This window comes from Drosophila miranda, chromosome 4, assembly GCF_003369915.1.
Source record: "Drosophila miranda strain MSH22 chromosome 4, D.miranda_PacBio2.1, whole genome shotgun sequence".
Lineage (NCBI taxonomy): Eukaryota > Metazoa > Arthropoda > Insecta > Diptera > Drosophilidae > Drosophila > Drosophila miranda.
Window position 1 is genome coordinate 9,678,736 of NC_046677.1, and position 20,448 is coordinate 9,699,183.

Sequence of the window (20,448 nt, forward strand, 5' to 3'; positions counted from 1 at the left end):
AGAGAGAGAGAGAGAGAGCCAAACCCAGACATTTCTGGCCAAAAACAAGAAAAATATAATGGAAAATAACTAAGAAATTGTATTTATACAGTTACCAGGTTTTTGGGTGTAAAAAGAGCAAACAACAGAAGAAAACAGCAGGGAAAACAAGAAGGAAATGGAAGCCATGAGAGAGCCAAAGATTAAGATACCCTAACAGATCAATGAAAGGGTGAAGAGAGAGAGATCCCCAAAGAGGGATACGTATGTGTTAGGGCACGGCATGCCTTTGCCTCTTATTCTTCCGAATTGTATTCCCGAGAGTGCAAAAACATAAAACAATCCCAGCTCGGGTTCTATGCCGCCTGCAGTAATCGCGGTGACTAAATCGAGTAGAACTCTTTATAGAATCACAAGAACTTTATATTCTTTGTTACAATTTTCCAATCAAAAGGTAAATACTCTCTAATAGAGTATATGTATATCTAGTGCAAGGGCCGCAAGCAAGGACGATGATGCCAAAGAAATGCAAACAACAAACAAAACTAAAAGCGCATTCCGAAAATCGAAAAGACCCAAAAGAGCCACAAAATATGCAACCGCAACACAAACCCCAAACTCAAAAGCCACGCCCCCTAGCCCACACACCTACGAGCATGTACATACATACGTGTGTGAGTGTGTGTCTGTCTACATATGTGGCAGGGCACGCAGTGGCAGTGGCACACACGAGATAAATGCACGGAACGCGCACAATTAAATATTCAGAGCGAATATTTTTTGTTGGCTTGCTGTTGATGCCACTGCCACACGGCCATTGCCGTTGAGTACCAACGAAAAACCAACGAACCAAAAAGGAACCAAAAAACTGCTGAAATGTAAAATGCCAAAGTAAAAAGTTTCATTCGGGGAAATGTTGGTTAAACACGTACTACCCCAACAGGAGATATTCTCTAACAGGAGATGGAGCTGTAGCTGTAGCTGCAGTTGCAAACTCATTTTATTGAGATAACAAACAGTCGGACATGGCCGGAAAAATATGCATTCGGGTAGAAGCTTTCAGAAAAGTTTACCAGTTTCCCGGGGGAGAACCGAATGAATTCGTAAATAAGAGAAACCATTTTAAACATCAAGATAAAGAGATCTACTGACAACTAAGAGGATTATCATCTCAAAAAATACTACTCGTCCCATCAGCCCACGGCTTTCGTCGGGATATCCTCAGGTACCCGTCAAACATTGAAATAAACTGAAAATACCCTCTCTTTGCGACCAATCGCGAGGATGCCGGCTCAAAGGCGCCTTTCGTGGCGGCTTGCGGTGAATGTGAAAAGAGTTGGAAAAGCGGAAAAGCGCAGAGGCATAGCTAACGGCTGTCGGCGTTCTCAACTGTTTCCCCCATAGGTATTTCCATATGTCTCTGTGTATCTGCGTGCGGTGCAAGGGCGAGGGGCTTACCTCCCGAGTCTGCTGTCAGAGGAAAAGCATCGCAAATGTCGATGATTCCGATTCCGATGCCGATGATGATTATGATGATGATGATGGCAATGACAACGATGGCGTTGTGGATGCAGTTTCCGTTTCCCGTCTGCGGTCCAAGGACTGGTCATTGACTACTCTTCGTACCCCGTCACCCTACCGTCCACCTCCTCCTCTGCACTGCTGAGCTCTGCTGGCCCCATTTTCTGCTGCTCTTATCAGCTGTTAACACATACCATTCTGTGCTGCCATTTCCAAACGGATTGTGTATCCCATTTTCTATGTTAAAGTTTTCCCATTTAAATGCGACAACTTCCGGTCCCTTGAATTGACACTGAGATACAGATACACAGATACAGATAGAAAGCAGAGAGCACGGAGCAGAGAGCGGGATCAGGGCTAAGGCAGAGGGAGAGAGAGAGAGAGAGAGAGGGGAAAGTTACTCAAGTGCATTTCCTGCTGCAAAATGTTGCATTTCCTTTTCTTCACTGGCAAAAGGACATCGGCTTCGGACCCGGACATGCACACGGACACGGACACAGAGCAAAGTTTTCGGAAAGGGATAAACTTATTTTGGGTGATTAAGTGGCCCAATTTGTGTGTAGCTTTGATGGAGAGAGCCAAAAGCCAATAAGCAGAAAGTGAAACGCTGTCTGGGAGTGTGGGAGTGTGGGAGTGTCGGGAGAGGGCTCTTGAACTGAAGCACACATGCAAATGCAATTATTTTCCACGCTGCTTAATGCTTTAATTGCATTTTCCTAACAATCCTCTTGAATGTTGGAAGGAGGAAAACGTTCTCATATTCTCATTATTATTACTTTTTCCCAAGGACTGACAATGAAAAAGGGTCAAAATATGCGCCACACACATGGCCATAAACAAGAATACCAGAAACCAGGAGCCAGTAGCCAGGAGCTGTTGTTCGGGTATGAAGATTTGTGGGTCCGGTTCTGAGTCCAGTTTTGCAGCTGCACCATGGCGTATACGTAATTTGCATTACAATGAACTCTGACTGCTGCAGCCAGGCTCCCCTTCCATCCCGTAGAAGTAGAGCCTCCCATTCATTGCTGCTGCTGCTGCTGCTGCAAGGTGTATAATTTTGATAGCAGTTCCACAAAGGGCAGGGAACTGTAAAGAGGGTGTGGTGTGTGCCCCTGTAATGGGGCATGAGGGGGCCAGACAGCGATGGTTTGGTGAACGTTGCATTTCAATTGAAATAACAATAATTGTTTGCAGCAGCCACTGCCACTGCCAATGCCCTTCTTTGCCTTCCCTCCTCCTGTGTTGTTGATTTTGCTTTTGTTTTGTGTGGCATGGAAATTCTTGCTCTTCTGGCTTTCCTCTTCCTCTCAACTGACTTCCGCTCTGCCTCTGTGCATCAGGGGAAATGGAAATAGCGGATGTTGGGTGTCAGTGTCTAGCACACCCCGTTTTCCCCCAAGGAAAACTATCTAACCTCTTGTGGATGTAGGAGAGGGGGCAAACACTTGGATAAACAGCAATGTTTATAAGCAATTAAACCGAAATAACATTAAAGTCTTAGCATCGATTTCATAGGTCTTTTGATTCAACTAAATTTCCCTTTAAAGTGTCTAAATAATATTCAAAACATTTCTTGTATATTTATTTTTTATTTTAAATAAATATTGTCCGGGGAGACTCTTTTTATGGAGCAGTTTTACCGCCTGATAATCACTTCTAAATAGTTTATTCAAAATTGTTTCCCCTCTTTTGCGCTTTTTTCTATGGCTTTGCTGGGAAATCCGTTTTCCACACTTCACGCTCTAAGTGATTTTCAATTATGAAGCGCGACAGAGGAGTAGAAGGAGGAGAAGAAGGAAACGAAGGAGAAGGAAGAGTTGCCCTCCGCCCTGGGCCCCGCATTTCAATGCCATTCACCTTGGAAAATCTCGGGTGGTTGTAAAAATGTCTTGAATAAAAAGTTTTTAATTGCCATATGCTCTTAGCCGAAAAGTACGAGCACGAGCAGGAGCAGAGGTGGAGACTGTTGTAATTAGTTGGGCATACTTCAGGCAGCAAATTAAGCCATAATTATGTACAGCGGGCGACACTCTGAAGAACTCCCGTCCGGGTTCGGGGACTCCCAAGAGGTGGTCCGCTGAAAAGAAAGCAAAAAAGTACCAACTAAATGGTTGACTGAGCCATCAAGTGGCCATACTTCCGCCCCCTGGGCACTCCCCTAAGCCACAACCATCTCAAAGTCTAACCACAACAATTGGCCAACAAGTTGTCGCTGGCCAACAACAACAACAACAACTCTGGCAACATAAAAAAAATAGAGGAAAAAGGGGAAGAATGTACGAAAATATTTGCTTTCAACTGAAATGTTGCAGCACACGGAACGAGTGGGAGTGCAACACGATTTGAGTGAAATGGAACGATGGGAAACAGGGGAACACACTCAAAGCCCAGACAGACCATCCTAACAGCGCTTCAAGGATGGGATGGAGCAGCGTAACCGACAATTGCAGATGCTTTGTATTCTGGTCATAGACCATTTTCCACTATTGTTATGCCAGATTGTCAGAGAGGCAGCAGCGACGCTGTCAATGGTTGTGATTGATGCACACAGGTTGTAGCTTATCAGTACAGTGGGCAGATTTCGATAAATAATGATAGAAATTGAGGTCACTTACCAGCAAATAATTTTCATACTCTTGATTGCAGATTCTTTCAATTGGATTTCTCCTTGAGTTTTCCACTGTATGTGTACTTTTCCTTTAATTTTTCCTGCAAATAATAAAGCGATTAATTAATTTATAATTAATAAAGTGTGTCCGAATTCTTCTTACAAAGTATATATCTTTATTTCTCTCTGCCTTTCAATAAAACCTCCATTTCACTCCTTCGCATTAAAACACGAATTCTCCTTACGCATGCCACTGTATGTAACCGTTCATTCTAATTGTTGATGCTGCTCACCTTCTGCTGTGTCTCTCTCTCTCTCTCTCAATCCCTATCCTCTACGATTGTCAGCGAACTAACTGTAAATGATGTTCTCAATGCAGCCACATACTCGCACTCCCTCACACTCACACACTACGTTGGCGGCGCGCCGGCTGTAGGTTTTTCCACCGACAATCGTCTTTTTCTTGCTTTATTTGTTGCACTCACATTCCCACTTTCCCACCCTACCCTCCCACACACTCCCTTGCACAGTTCACTTGGCCTTTGGCACTTTGTCAATTGACAAACAAAACGAATTGCACATTGGATTGTCTGCTCACACACTCGCTTACTGGTGTCTGCCGCCAATTCTGTAGCTTTTACCTGTCCAGCGAAGAGCCTGCGAGGAATTTTCCAAAATCAAGTTGCGGTTGAGCTACACATGCCCTGCGGAATAGTTTTTCACGAAACTTGATCAGCATCCTTGCAGGCTGTAGGATCGAAATTAACCCACTCAACCCCCCTCTATTTAAACAGGTGAACAGCTTGGGTTACGCCGTGGAAAATAATACTGTATTTAAATTCATCTATGTTTTTATTTCCAAAATGAAATAACAACTCTATCTTTCACCTGAACTCCGCTAGAATTTGTCATCCTTCATTATTTTCGTGGAGTGCATTTAAACACCCATTGGCCGACAATGGGTTATTCGTTTTCTGTCCATGATCGGAAATCATTTTCCTTCATTTTGATATTCTGTTGAATATTACTAGCCAGATAGAACTCCCAGCCATGAACACAAGATTTTATCCGATTGATGAATCGATTTTCTATAAGATTTGCTAATTTGAAGTATTCTTTTCTTATTGGTTTGTTTATAAAATAAGCTTTAAACGAAAAAGGTCAAAGAATAAAACGTAAGTGTATTTGGAATGTTACGTCATTGCTGCTTGTCCACCGTATTCATGGTTGTAATTAATAAAAATTTGTTTACCTATTCATGATTTGATTACTATAATAGCTTTTTTCCAACCCAACCCATCGAAGAAAGTATTTCACACCGACGAAGGTCCCCAACAAAGACCAGAACAATCACAACAACAGCCATTCATGAATATTAATGTTGCACGCATTGCCCAAGGCGAATAAATGCTTTCCATTGGCCCCCAAATGGGTTTCGTGGCCAGGTCAATGTTGCCAGGAGGCAAACGTAGAAGTTTGTATATTAATTTAATCCCAACGAAATAATAGTGTATATTTTGTAGTGAAACAACAGCTGGAAAATGCCGAAGCCGCCATGCACGGGCGTCCTGAAACCCGTGCCCATTTACCAGAAGCTTATGGTCGAGAACCTGACTATCGTTCGTCCCCCGATCCTAAAGATCTACTACTGGGAAAGCTTCGACATTTCGGGGCAAGAAGAACCACGGCCCAAATGCGGAACGAAACTCATTCTCTGTTTTCCTTCGCAGATGGAACAAGAAACTAAAGTCGAATCGTCAGGAGCATGAGCACACAATTGAATTTCCCACACGACACATCGAGAGCCCGCCCCAGAAGATCCTCTTCTGGCTGCGCAATCTCTCCTCAAAGCCCATGACTCTGACGCTTAAGCGCATACAGAACTGCTGCTGCAAGCCCGTGCAGACGCGCGTAGGGTTCAACCAGTTCCGGAAGCTCTTCCACTGTCGGCACCGCAAATTGCTGCACCTCCAACAGGAGGTGCTGACCATCAAACCCGACGAGGTGGTGGCCCTATCAGTCACGGCGTATTTTCAGATATACGGAGAGCATTTGCTCAGCTACAAGGTCCAGTGAGTGCTCGAATTGGTATTGGAAGTGCCTCTCCCTAATGCGTAACCATTTCCATCCTCTAGCACTGATGACAATCGCAAATTCCTGTGGCACTTTCACCTGCACGTCTCGGAGTTGAATCCGGAAAAGTGCTTGCTGACCAAGGAACTGTTGCCTGTGAATATCAAAAACTACTACCACGTCACACAACCCATTTGGGTGCAGAACTTTACCAATCTGCACCTCAACTTCTCGTTTTCCACGCGAGACCGCAGCCTGAAGCTGCTCAACACGAACCTCACGGTGCCCCGCCAGAGTGTGTGGCCCCTCCTGGTGGACTATCGCCCCATGGACTATGAGAATGAGGTGGAAGTCCTGCTCGGAAATGAGAGTGCCACGGCCTGGTACAAGATCAAGGGCCGCGGAGTCCTGGTCGATGAGGAGGAAGAGACGGACATGCCGCTAAAGGATCACGAATGCGCCGACTTTCTCTACGTTATATATCCCAATCGAGTGGTCTTTGAAGTCTGCTTGAAGGAGGATCGCACGCAGCTGGTGAATGTCCACAATTTCGGGCAGAAGTGCGTCGAATTCCGATGGCAAAAGTAAGCCTAAAGCCATCCCCGTGGAAAGATCATCTAATCAATGGCCCAATCCTCTTGCGTAGCTACATAATCAGTGAATTCTTTTCGGTGTCCTTCACTCCGCCCTTATTCAGACTCAAGGGCCACCACTCGAAGCTGGTGGAGGTGAAGGTCACGGCCTACGATCGTCTGGTGAACTTTCGCCGCATTCCCATCGTCCTGGAGGTGCACCGCAACCTCGATCAGGCCACGCTGATAGCCAAGCGGGAGCTGGACGAGATCGAGTCCATAGATGATCCCAAGTGGAAGGAGGATAGCTATATAACGCATGTGTATCTTCATCTCAACATCCGCTCCACGCACAAGAGTACTCAGGAGGCGGTGGGCGAAATCGACGAGGCGACGGACACTGCAGCCGAGCGCTCGCCCTGCGGTGGTGGGGGAATTGAGATTACCGCCGGGGCAGGAGGCGACGGCCCTGCCACTGAGGAGCAGCGCATGGAGACGGAGCGTCGGGAGCTGATCAAGCGTCTGGCCGCCAAGCAGAAGCTCACCTCCAACGAGATCATCGAGCTGACGATGGCGATCGACAACCGCAACACCATCTTTGAGAAGCTCTTCTGGAAGTACCTCTGCAAGTCAAACTTCATGCGCATCTTCCCCGACCGCAAGCGACACAAGCACACCAAGACCTACGACGAGGTGGTGTCCGTCAGAGCTGATTCTCCGCCAGAGCTTGGCGTCGACGCTGATCGCAAGTAGGAATACCCTTCATAGGGATCTACAATCTCTATGATCATCGCTAATCCCTCTCTCTATTGTCTTGCAGCACCATCATGGAGATTCTATCGCGGCTCATGCAGGAATCCATCAATGATTTGGCCAGGAACTGGGTCTTCATTCCCTCGCAGTACTACGAGCGCAATCTTTAAGTGTTTTCATTTGTTCTATAATCGCATTGCATAAGTATTTCCACTCCCTGTTTGCATTCTGGCGGGCGTTCCAACCATTTCGGGTGTCCACACCACGAAATTTATGTAAGATTTCGCACGCGCGCGAAAAGCTTGAGTTCTTGTGGCCGTTCCCCCACTGTCTGGTGGAATTTATGTGTCTGCCGGGCGGTGGAGGCAGGCTTTTAAGACTTCCCATGCAAGCGGGGCGTGGCGGGGGACGGCCAGACATTCGGACAAGAGTATTTATGTATTTATGTGCTCCGCTTGCTTTTAGCTCTGTGGGAATCACACGGAATGGTAAAATTGTGTTTTAATTTGTTTTATTTGGTTCTGAAGAAGTGTCTAAGAAGGGTTGTTTACGGAGTATGAGTTAGTAGTATCTTAATTCTTTTCCAGTCGGTAAACCCAATTCATTTTGTTTATAAGCAAATTCCAATAGCCCGCCTATCGCGCCGTCTGTTGATAAACTAAAGAAGAACTATTTTTTCGAAACGCCATCTGGCGCACACCTCCCGAAGGCACCATCTAGCGCTTGGATAGTTAACTATCCCATTCATAGTGTTAACGAGAGGGAACGTTCTGAGTTTATACCCTATGCACAGTCAGTATCATAGTGTCTGAACGTGTCTTCCTTATCATAGAGAGATAGAACGAGGGGGAACGTTTTGAGTTGCTGCGGAGACCGCATTTATACCCGATACATAGTCAGCATGGCTCTCCTCCGGCAGACGCCGCTAATATTAAAAGACACGACAAAGAGTGCGTGCGAGAGAGACAGAAAATCAGTCTGAGAGTGACGTCGGGCGCTGCGTAGCCACTGTAAATTGATTTGTTCCTATTGGCTATAAAAATGATTTCTATGATTGCAAGTTTTTTATTTTCTCGTATCTTCAATATTGTGTTTGCCAAAGATTTTCGTGCTTTGTGGGGGCTGAGGCAATGCAAAATAGCCAAATAGATAGCGCCATTTTTGAATGTGTGTGCAAGCAAAAAAACGGATGGGCGGATAGGCGATATCTTTCGTATCGATACTTGTATTATCGATATTGTATATATATATTACACTTTGTATCTAAACTATAAATACTAAAATTATAATTATTGCGGTCCCTTGCAATTGATAGTGGACAATTGTGCTGAAAGACAATCAAAATTCAAAAATGGGATGTACATTTTTAAGGTTCGTGAAATACAATGCTTTCGTGTAGTTTACAACTATCGTGCAAAGTTTCCCCACTATCAACATAAGGAAAGTAACACGCACAAAAACTACGTGGGAGTGGATTACAGAGGAGGGAGGAGTTGCAAAACAAAGGACAAAAACCCTGAAAATCCACCAAAGCCACCTTACAGTCTACCGAAGCCTGCACAAAGTCCTTCTCCAGCTCCCGACCATAATGTTAAAAAAATGCCATCAACACCTACAACGCCACCAAAACACGACTTGAACTCAGACTCCCAAATAAATGGCGAATGTAGTGGAAGTATTACCCCAAGGCAATGTTAATTAACGTTTACGGGATTCTCATTAAAGCCAACTGTAAATCAGTTTTAAAAAAAAGTTAAAAAGGAGCCATTGACGCCTGCAGACAGGACGTTAATGAGAAAAACCATTACGGCTTTTTATTGTGATAAAAATTTAAAGTTATCGATGCCAAAATCTCGCCAGCTTGTAGAGGAAGTTATTTCCAAGTGAAGTTACTTCCAATTGGATCAGCGGGAGAGACAATCGTATATCTTTCTATAACAAAATGTAAAACACTATCAGAAAACAAAGAAGGCTAAGGCTAAAAGTCAGATACCTACGCCATCCAACGCTCCTGCTATGACACTCTGCTGCCATTCAGAAAAACTTAATGCAGCATCTGCGCGGAACTTACCTACACAAAATGGCGTGAGGGGATTGAGGGGCAAAAAAAATTCAAAAGTGAGACGTTCTCGTGCTTTGTATCGATAAAATGTTACGTTGGAGTGGTTTGATGGGGAGATCGCCACAAAAACAACATCTGAAACAAATAGATCAAACTCCCCAAGTACACCGTCAAAACCGGTAGACCCGACAAATGCTCCACCTATGCCGCCTCGCATTCCATCGACATTGGTCTATATCAGGAATCTGACCATTCAAAATCGATAGTAAACGAGTTCGGTATCCTGGTCTCACCATTGAGTCGCCGTGTGCCTCAGACAGTTCGTCCAGCAGACGGTGGAAGTGCTCCGTATTGTCTTTTAAATGTTGAATGAAATTGTCGGAACTCAAAATTTTAAATATTTTTCCAATTTTTGTCAGTTACTTTGAAGTCACTTTGTAACTATAAGTGAACACGTGTACGGGGGTCCTACATAATACTACCGAATAGTGATGATACCGTCCCACATCCTCCACTTTGAGGATGTGAGTGAATGTGGATAGCATCACATCAATGCACGTTATGGATATCAGGTAGGAAGAATCAACAAAATCATCCCAAATATCTCGTCAATCTTTTACAGCGGTGCTTAGACGATCTTTTACTTATTAACAACGCATAATGAGGGCTTGTTACACACTTAACTAACACAGGATAACATAAATTTCAACGCCTATATCGGTGAGTGCCCAGATAGCTATAATACCGGAGTAGAATATTAAATTATGTTATTCTTACAGAAAATATTTGATGGAACCGCCCTTACAACCCACGCATTGAGGATGTGGGGTCTTCACTTTTCCACTGATACTCGTACAGTACACAAATTAATAACTACCGGCAATAATCAACACGTAAGAGTCAAATATGTTTGCTTCGTTAATAGAATATTGATTCTGTTTCCCTCTTACAGATTTTTCTTGAATAATACTTATTAAATAAATAAAATAGTGCGGCATTCAAAATGTTGTTGAATATTATTAATGGGCTTGGGTGGGGTTGGAAAAGTGAAAGTGGAATGATGAGCCACAAATGACATGTGGATATCTCAGCTTTCGCCTGTGTCTGAGTAGATATAGCTATATATAACAGGTATGGTGGCCGAGATCATAGAACATCTGCCGATAGAAGGTCGTCGGCTATTCCGAGAAAGTCCATACCGATTTATGGCAATAGTCGTGGGAACCACAACCGGCAGACCCTACAAATGCTCTACCTATGCCGCCTCGCATTCCATAGACGTCGACCAATACATGTATAAAAGCATCACCGGTAAATCAAAAAGAATCAATTTTTGTCAGTTACTTTGAAGTCACTTTGAAACTATTAGTGAACACGTGGAGGGTGGTCCTACATAATACTACCGAATAGTGATGGTACCTTCCCACATCCTCCACTTTGAGGATGTGAGTGAATGTGGATAGCATCACATCAATGCACGTTATGGATATCAGGAAGGAACAATCAACAAAATCATCCCAAATATCTCGTAAATCTTTTACAGCCGTGCCTAGACGATCTTTTACTTATTAACAACGCATAATGAGGGCTTGTTACACACTTAACTAACACAGGATAACATAATTTTCAACACCTATATCGGTGAGTTGTAAAGTGCCCTGTAGCTTTGGGGAAATTCACTCGGGGAATGGGATAGCTTCTCGGCAGACCAAAATTCAGGTACATCTGTGCGTCGTAACAGCACTGGGGGTGGAAGAAAAAGAAAAATAAACGCGCCACCTATAGGTCAAGGATCGTATCTGAGGAAAGAGTAATGGAAGTTGACAGTTGAAGGGTCGAGCAGAGAAAGTAGGGTCCGAGTGTCGAGGCAGAATAGCATTCGCTTTTTTTCGTCTTGGACACTGAGCCAACTGGTAGCTTCTAGTGAAGCTCAGGAAGTAGATTCGGAAAAGTGCGCGAGCTTGCTAAAAAGAGAAAGAAAAGCAGTCAGCAAAGAAACTCCACTGCTAAATTGGGGCAGATCCGCGGTCGGAACTTTTGCTACCCCTTAGGTTTGGCGCCCCAGCCTCAGTTAAATCTCAAGGCAAAGAGCACCGCTTCAACATAAATCCACCTGGCAAGGGGAAGGCACAGCAGAGGGGAACCCTAAACAAGGGGAACCTAGAGCACAGCAGAGGCGATAATAATTCGGCTAAGGCTGGCCTACCCGAATCTCAGTGTAATCTCAAGGCAAAAGAGCACCGCTTCAACATAAATGCACCTGGCAAGGGGAATGCAAAGCAGAGGGGAACCACAAACAAGGGGCAGCTAGAGCGAAACAGAGACGAGAATAATTCGACCAAGGCTGGCCTTACTAGCTGAGGAAAGAGACAGTTGCCGTTGGGAAGCAGCACGTCGCGTATCGCGAGCAGATCAAAAGAAAACGAAAACCAATTTTCGATCAAACTTTTTTTTGTAAACGGAAGAACCCTTCGTCTCAGTGCCGCAGTGTCATAGAACTCCAGTGGTTGAACCGAAACCGAAAAGCCAGAGCGAGTTAGCGAAAAGGTAGCGGGATCGGCTCAAATTTTCAGTCGAACGCAGAAGGAGAGAGAGTGCGAGTGGACGGGAAAGGAGAAAAGAATAGGAAGAGGAAGTAGAGCAAATGAGTAAAATAATGAATTTATAATAAGCTAAAGAAAAAAAAACCATACCTATTAATTCCACTGCAAAGGGGTAAGGGGGATTTCGTTGTGCTCTTCTAGGGCGAGTGTGAGTGCAAGTGCCAGTTTACACATACAGGTACAAACAAAAAAAATAAAAATAAATAAATGAAAAACTCTTAATCCCCTCACTAAGATGTATCAGCTGGCATCGAGAAAGCGCTTTCGCCGATGGACCGCAACACAACTAAAGAAACAGTGAGTAAATAAAACCATCAAGCGAAGTCATTTTAATAATCGGTTCTGCCGATGATGACAATTGGCTAAAACACACTTGTTCTATTGGGGAGAAACGAAAAAGAAATGCGGTTAATTTGTAAGTCTGTCGAGCCGTCAATCGAGCGTTTAAGTTTGAGAGAGGGGATCAGCTGCTGACGCAGCAAGGCCAATCTTTGAGTTTCGAAGAATAAAAATAAAACCAAGTTTAAGCGCAGGGGAGTTAAGTTAAGGGAAATTGAAAATATTTGGAGTGGGTAAACTAAGTGCTAGTAATGTATTTAAATTTTAGCTATTAATGAATAAACTTATAATGTCTCCTTAAACGTTGATCTTGATTTCCGATACCCAGCCCCTGTAGTAGCGAGCCCTAAAGAATAGAGGAAGATGGCAGATTATGACCAAGGAAGGGTGGGCGTGGTCCTTCATTCCAGCTGAGGACGACTTTTGATCCGTTCGTGTCGCGTGCGTGTGCATATGTGTAAGTGAAGTCTAATGGCCAAAAGTTTTGTTTCTCTCCGGTTCTGGAATTGTACTTGTACATGTCGTTAAGTTTCTTGCACGCTCTTTTAATATAAAAACAAATATCGTAGGTCTCAGAATAGACAAATAAAAAGAACACCACCCTTTTGCCGACGAGACAGTAGCCGGAATGATAGCGTGCTGGTCGACCTCTGAGGAAAACATCAGTCCTACTAACCGTTGTCCACTACAGAGTGCCCAGATAGCTATTATACCGGAGTAGATTATTAAATTATGTTATTCTTACAGAAAATATTTGATGGAACCGCCCTTACAGCCCACGCATGGAGGGCTGTACAGTACACAAATTAATAACTACCGGCAATAATCAACACGTAAGAGTCAAATATGTTTGCTTCGTTAATAGAATATTGATTCTGTTTCCCTCTTACAGATTTTTCTTGAATAATACTTATTAAATAAATAAAATAGTGCGGCATTCAAAATGTTGTTGAATATTATTAATGGGCTTGGGTGGGGTTGGAAAGTGAAAGTGGAATGATGAGACACAAATGACATGTGGATATCTCAGCTTTCTCCTGTGTCTGAGTAGATATAGCTATATATAATAGCTATGGTGGCCGAGATCATAGAACATCTGCCGATAGAAGGTCGTCGGCTATTCCGAGAAAGTCCATACCGATTTATGGCAATAGTCGTGGGAGCCACAACCGGCAGACCCTACAAATACTCTACCTATGCCGCCTCGCATTCCATAGACGTCGACCAATACACGTATAAAAGCATCACCGGTAAATGAAAAAGAATCCCGCTTCGCGTGTAAGGGATATCAGGAATCTGGCCGGACAGGCATTGAGACAATTCTTTGCAATAGGTTCAAAGAGCATAGAGCTCGCTCTCCCGTCCTGTGGCGACTACATAACACATTGTTCTCTACATCGACAGTTATATTCCCATTCTCGGAACAAGGCTATTCATTCACGCCCATCGAAGTCGAAAAGCAGAGGAGTATTAAGCAAGCTCCTACCGCGCCGCGGCAAAGTAAAGCTCCTCCCGGGCCGCGGCAAGGTAAAACACCTCGCAGACTTCCAGTAGATATCCAGAATGCCAACAGGGAATAACCAATCGCAAATCCAATGCCTTTGCAGAGGTTTAAGTACGCTCCGAGAAGATTCGTTGCGGAGGTTCAATTACGCTCCGAGAAGATTCGTTGCGGAGGTTCAATTACGCTCCGAGAAGATTCGTTGCGGAGGTTCAATTACACTACGAGAAGATTCGTTGCGGAGGTTCAATTACGCTCCGAGAAGTGTGGTTGCGGAGGTTCTGGGGTGCCATGGTGCGCACGGTGCTGACTCCCTGCGCACTAGGTTTAGAAGGTTTATAGTAAAAAAAAAAAAAAATAAAGTCGCGGGGCTTCGACTGTGCTCGCCTTTTTATAGCAATTGGCAGCGCCGCCATTTGCGAAAATGACTTCGAAGTAGCGCAGTCGCGCCGCCGCAGGTCTGCCTTGCAAGAGCGAGAGAGATATATGGGCTGTCGCTGCATGTGTGAGTGCATGTGTGTCGCTTGCTTCTGAGTACAACAAAAATACGTCAGCCGACAGCGCAGCCGCAGCTGGTGTCTCTCTGTCTCTCTCTCTCTGCTTTTGAAAGGTAGCAGAAAAGGGTGGGTTTTGTGTTATATATTTATTGTATACTTACAGTGCCGCTCAACTGAATAGGTTCAACAATTATCCAAAGTCAAACCGCTATATCTTTTTAACCAACTTACCGATTTCTATGAAACAATTGTTTGTGCATAGATTGATTCATTGTTAATAAAGCAAGAAAGTTTGTGGTTTCCAGGACACGTTTTTAAAGCTATTTATTATTTTTTTCAAAAACATTACAAACGAGGGGGAACGTTGTGAGCTGTGAGATAATATTAAGCGACGCGACAAAGAGTGCGTGCAAGAGAGACAGAAAATCAGTCTGAGCGTGACGTCGGGCGTTGCGTAGCCACTGCAAATTGATGTGTTCCTTTTGGCTATAAGAATGATCCGATCTAATCCAGATTCAGCAACCGGATAGATATGGTCATTCTCTATGATTGTGCGTTTTTAGTTTTCTCGAATCTGCACTATTGTGGATTTTCGTTCTTTGTGGGGGCGGAAGGAGGTGGGGCGAAATTCTGAGATATGTATATGTTTTATAGTGAGATCTAACAGGAGTACGGATACAAAATTTGGTTACTCTAGCGTTAATGGTCTCTGAGATTTGTGGATGTAACCCGTAGTATAGGCCTTTGTATACCCTGTTTTGTTAATTTTATATGAAAGTATAAATATTGATATGAAGATAAAACGGAACTAATAAAGACCTTTTCTCAAATTGACATTATTTAAACATATTTATGTATATGATGAGTGTTTTGTATATATATCTCGATCCTGGTACCTATTCTTGGTCTCTGCAAGAAGACAATAAGCTTTAAAATATCGTTGAAATAATATTTAATAATATTAAAATCTATTGAAAATAAATTTTTTTTTTGCCTGGGATGACAAACATATTCACAATTCTATAACATCCATTTCCCCCAGGGTATGTGTGCATGGAATGGGACTTGGTTATTCTTTCTTCCGTCGAATATTACCAGCTATATAGATATCTTATTTTTGCCCAGATAATTTTATATGATTGCTGAATCAATTTTGATCAAGATTAACTACTTTTAAGTATCGAAAATCTTTTATTTTGACAAAAAACGATTTCAACAAAAATTTTCAATGTCGCAGGTTGTGACGTCAATGTTGCTGGCATTTGCAGACTCTTTGTTGTCAACCAGGGTATGGCCGTTTGTATACCCTATTTCGTGAATATTATATAAAGATACTGTTTTCCAACCAGCTTTCAAATGTAATTAGTAAAGACCTTGTCTTAGATTGCATTTTTTTGGTCTATTCATGCATTCGATTAGGTGTTTGTAAATAAATCCTGATCCCAGTACCAGTTCTTGGTCTCTGTAAGAAGACCACTAATTGCAAAATATCGTTTAAAATAGATACTGACTAGTTTCTGCATTAATTAGAGAATGGGATGAAACACATTTCCGCAGTTCTATAACATCCATTTCCCCCAGGGTATGTGTGCATGGAATTAGCATGAAGAGAAAAAGCTAGAATAAGCTTAAAATTAAAATACTTACAACTAAGGTAGCCATAAAAACATATCTAAATATGGGAAAATAGAATTTTTAATTAAAGTTATTACATGATTTTATCCACTTCATTATGCCATGGCCGAGTGCTCAGCAATGTACAAATTGCAATGGAGCAAGCATGCTGGACAACAGCAGGGGTCAGTTGGCACATTGCGTATTATTTGTATGTAAATGTGCAAACATGTATAATACTGTAGTGTGATTGAAACTTATCAGCGAATAATTACCATACATTTATACACAAAAGTGGATGATATACCAAAATACGAACAACATACATATGTATATGATTTTTGTCCGATTTCTCGATAAAAATTAAAAAATATTACAATAAAAACAAAAAATTGTTTTGTACTCAATTTTTTTAAGTTAAAATAAGCTAAATGAAATTTGCATTAAGCTAGATTTCAAGATATAAGCATTTCAAATATTTTTCAAATTATTTGATTTTAAAATAAGCTAAAATGGCAACAATGCTGACCGCTTTCGGCTTGAGTTCTGTGTGCGCCGTTACTTTGTATATTCGTGTGCATGTGTAGGTTTCCGATGCCGTTGCTCTGTCTGGCCTATTGAAATCTAGGGATGACACTTGCACCTAGTGATGTACTTTTTTGCACATACATATATACAAACTTTTACGTTATACTCAAAATGAGTAGCGGGTATTTTACAGGATCATTATAAGTTATATAATAAAAAATACTTGCTAATGATTATATTTAAGTTTTCTACATTTTTCTTAACTGATAATCATTATTTTTGAGCAATTTGATAAAACTTAGACCTAATCATAATTCTTGATACAAAAAAAATAATGATTATTATATTGTAGCACGAAAGAAATCTTTTTTATGGAAAATCTTATAAAAGCGAGTATTTAAAATAAGCCAGTTAAGTAGAAAATTGATTCATCAATCGTAAAAAACTATGTTGGCATGGCTAAATGTTCTATCTAGCTAATAATATTTGACGGAATATCAAAATTGAACAATAGGAACGACTATCCTCTTTCGTTTCTTTTTTTGTTTGGCCATTTTTGCTAAAACCTTATTTTAGACAAGATTTATATAAAAGCAAATATTTAGAATAAGCCAGTCAAGTAAAAAGAAGATTCATTAATTGGATAAAATTATATAGGCAGGGCTATATTATCTATCTATGTATCCACTGTTACACGTTTCAAATTTTGTTACTTTAATAATTAAAAAAAACAAATATATTTTTTCCAAAGGGCCTTAGCTTTTATCACATTCTGAATAGTTTTGGCATAATCTCGACTAAATTTAGTGTGTGCTTGCATGGTAGCTCAAAAGCTCATCCAATCCCTTTGGTGTAGACTCGTATTTTTTTTTTTTTTTTTCAACAGAGCCCATCGATTTTCGATGGGATTTAGATCTGGGCTATTGAGCAGGCCACTGGATTATGCAATAATATTGTTGAACATTCTAACACAAAAGCAGTAAATTCCTGTTGAGTTATATTTAAAAAATAAAAATATAATAATCATTATTTTTTTGTTTGATTTTTTTGTATCAAGAATAATGATGAAGTCTACGTTTTATCAAATTGTTCAAAAATAATGATTATCAGTGAAGAAAAATGTAAAAAATTTAAACATAATCATTAGCAAGTATTTTTTATTATATAAATTATAATGATCCTGTAATATACACTCTACTCATTTTAAGTATAACCTAAAAGTTTGTATAAATGTATGTGCAAAAAAGTCCATCGCTAGGTACAAGTGTCATCCCTAGATTTCAACAGGCCAGACAGAGCAACGGCATCGGAAACCTACACATGCACACGAATATACAAAGTAACGGCGCACACAGAACCCAAGCCGAAAGCGGTCAGAGGGAGAGACAGCGCTGATAGGAGCAGCAGAAGTCGATCTGCATGCACCAGAGCGAGAGGGAAGAGCTCGGAATCGCTGCCTCACCCGACTGGGGCATTTATAGATGCCTTCGCAGAGAGTTGAGAGGGGAAGAACTATGTTTTAGACGTTATATTCTGGTTAGATTAAGGAACTTACCATATGAATAGCTGTTAAGGAATTATTCAGAAGCCCAAAAGATAATATTCTCTGGACTACGAGTGGACATTGGGGCATTTAGAATTTAAGGCAAGTGTAAATAAAAAAAATAAATTTGCTTCCTGTAAAATCTTTAAATCAGACTGAGCATCCAAGTCGGGCCGCCGGAAGCCCAATCGGTTCGGCAAATAATACGGCGTTCCCCCTTTCCTGTCTGCCGCAACCACTTAGAGCGGACGAAGCGGTTGCGAATAGAGGGCTCCCGCTCCTTGCATTTACTAACTGTCTGATGGGATTGAATGGGGAATATAACTGTCGATGTAGAGAACAATGTGTTATGTAGTCGCCACAGGACGGGAGAGAGCGAGCTCTATGCTCTTTGAACCTATTGCAAAGTATTACCTCAATGCCTGTCCGGTCAGATTCCTGATATCCCTTACACGCGAATCGGGATTCTTTTTCATTTACCGGTGATGCTTTTTATACGTGTATTGGTCGATGTCTATGGAATGCGAGGCGGCATAGGTGGAGTATTTGTAGGGTCTGCCGGTTGTGGCTCCCACGACTATTGTCACAAACCGGTATGGACTTTCTCGGAATTGCCGACGACCTTCTATCGGCAGATGTTCTATGGTCTCGGCCACCATAGCTATTATGGCAATGCCGGATAGCTCCAGGTCCATGATGTTCCGTCGGTGAATGTGGTGAAGGGAGTCACCGGATAGGAGCACACACGTTGAACCAGTAACTTCAACTCTGTCACCTCCGCTGCAATTTTCCGCAGTAAGTGAAACTGAAATTTATAGACGGGGCCCATTACTTTCCGCAGAGAGGCCTATCCCAGCCAGACAGAATCGTGTCACCATCATCCTTGAACGGAAATAATATACGTGATCCTTGGTCCTTGAAAAGGACTTCATCTGATAAAGGATGTTATTCCGATCACAGGAAATTTTATTATTCTATTATTAGATAGAACATTTAGCCATGCCCACATAGTTTTTTACAATTGATGAATCTATTTTCTACTTAACTGGCTTATTTTAAATACTCGCTTTTATTAGATTTTCCCTAAAAAAAAGGTTTCTTGTAGCACGAAAGAAATCTTTGGGAGAAACATCAAATTTGCAATCATCGATCGTTTATGTTGTGTTAAAATGTTGTTAAAAAAATTTGTTGTGCTTTACCAGAACACCAATCTGGTTTTTGTTCCTCGGGGAATAAAGTTCTAATTTCCTCAAGAAGTGCTCGTGATTTGCTCAGACATAATTTTAAATCTCGCTTAACGAAAAAATTCGTTATTAATTTTCTGATAGTAATTCTCTAGCTATTTATTAGTGGGTCTTTGCTTTTTATTTTATTGAGCAATGTCCTGTTGCCGGCTGCAATGATATATTATGAATATTAATTATTAGTGTCGGCTTAGTTGTAGCACGAACCATACAGTATATAGATGTGCCAGTTCATACAACGAAAGCGTCACACCAAAGACTATACAATACCAAGATGTTGCATGAGCGACCAAAAAGCTGTTCTATGGCGGGTCCTAACATTAGGACCCAAAAGGCACGAGGGAGAGCGCGGGGTTTCAATTCCCTTTTCGCCTGTACTTCGTCTCTCGAGCCACAGCACCGTCGAAGCGGTGGTCGCGGATCGCCGATGTCTTTGGAGCGGCACAGTGGGACCTTTGGCCGTCTCAGCTTGCTAAATTAGTTAGTGAATATGAGTTCAATAAATATTTGCACACTGAAAAAATGTTAAACTTTGAGTGCTTATATCTCCTAAACTAAAACTATCTTGAAAATTCGATTGGCAAATTCTCTATTAGATGCGTACATTAAATTTATCTAAAGCACTCATAAAATTTTTTGACTATTTCGGCTGAGTCCCCACTGTGCCGCGCCAAAGACATCAGCGACCACGCTGCCCTACGGTTTCGGCACGCAGACACTGACATGCTTTCAGTGCGCTTGTGTGTGAAGCTAAAGGCCGTATTTGCTGCGGGCGAAACCGGTTTATGGCCGTGCCGACCTAGGACAAACACACATATACACATAAATACAAGCATATTTCTGGGTTGGCTCGACCTCGTGCCAGGCTCGCTTCTTCACTTCTTGTTTAGCAATCATAGTGATGTAAATTTGAATGAAAACATCGATGTCGATGTCCATCGATGTTGTCAAAATCAAACATCGATGTTGGATTGATACATCGGATTTATTCTTCGATGCATCGATGTATGA

The 20,448-nt window shown here is 42.1% G+C and overlaps 1 protein-coding gene and 4 long non-coding RNA genes across 6 annotated transcripts; 3 read left to right on the plus strand and 2 right to left on the minus strand.

Annotated features, from left to right (window-relative positions):
• Nucleotides 1-4,114: 4,114 nt before the first annotated feature.
• LOC108161379 lies at nt 4,115-4,885 on the minus strand. Its single transcript, XR_004473036.1, has 2 exons — nt 4,750-4,885; nt 4,115-4,209 (listed from the first exon to the last, which is right to left on the minus strand). It is a non-coding gene; the product is annotated as an uncharacterized LOC108161379 (long non-coding RNA).
• Nucleotides 4,886-5,588: 703 nt separating this feature from the next.
• On the plus strand, nt 5,589-7,717 carry LOC108164186. The gene is made up of 5 exons (XM_033393748.1): nt 5,589-5,780; nt 5,839-6,180; nt 6,244-6,765; nt 6,828-7,502; nt 7,574-7,717. The coding sequence occupies exons 1-5, from the start codon at nt 5,650-5,652 to the stop codon at nt 7,674-7,676; spliced, it is 1,773 nt and encodes a 590-aa protein (XP_033249639.1). The 5' UTR covers nt 5,589-5,649; the 3' UTR covers nt 7,677-7,717.
• A 1,577-nt stretch (nt 7,718-9,294) lies between these two features.
• Nucleotides 9,295-10,149, minus strand: LOC117189032. Of its 2 annotated transcripts, none has more exons than XR_004473089.1 (2): nt 9,504-10,149; nt 9,295-9,438 (listed from the first exon to the last, which is right to left on the minus strand). It is a non-coding gene; the product is annotated as an uncharacterized LOC117189032 (long non-coding RNA). The 2 variants fall into 2 exon arrangements; XR_004473090.1 differs by having other exon boundaries at nt 9,500-10,149.
• On the plus strand, nt 10,049-10,784 carry LOC108161447. The gene is made up of 4 exons (XR_001775467.2): nt 10,049-10,140; nt 10,191-10,288; nt 10,348-10,461; nt 10,521-10,784. It is a non-coding gene; the product is annotated as an uncharacterized LOC108161447 (long non-coding RNA).
• A 147-nt stretch (nt 10,785-10,931) lies between these two features.
• LOC117189033 lies at nt 10,932-13,447 on the plus strand. The gene is made up of 3 exons (XR_004473091.1): nt 10,932-12,468; nt 13,258-13,343; nt 13,403-13,447. It is a non-coding gene; the product is annotated as an uncharacterized LOC117189033 (long non-coding RNA).
• The last annotated feature ends 7,001 nt before the right edge of the window (nt 13,448-20,448 follow it).

Excerpts from the sequence above, each read along its gene's own strand:
- LOC108164186 (XM_033393748.1), top strand. The coding sequence starts at position 5,650 with ATGCCGAAGCCGCCATGCACGGGCGTCCTGAAACCCGTGCCCATTTAC. Across the intron at positions 5,781-5,838 it reads GAAAGCTTCGACATTTCGGG|ATGGAACAAGAAACTAAAGT; the intron begins GCAAGAAGAACC and ends TTTCCTTCGCAG. Across the intron at positions 6,181-6,243 it reads TTGCTCAGCTACAAGGTCCA|CACTGATGACAATCGCAAAT; the intron begins GTGAGTGCTCGA and ends TCCATCCTCTAG.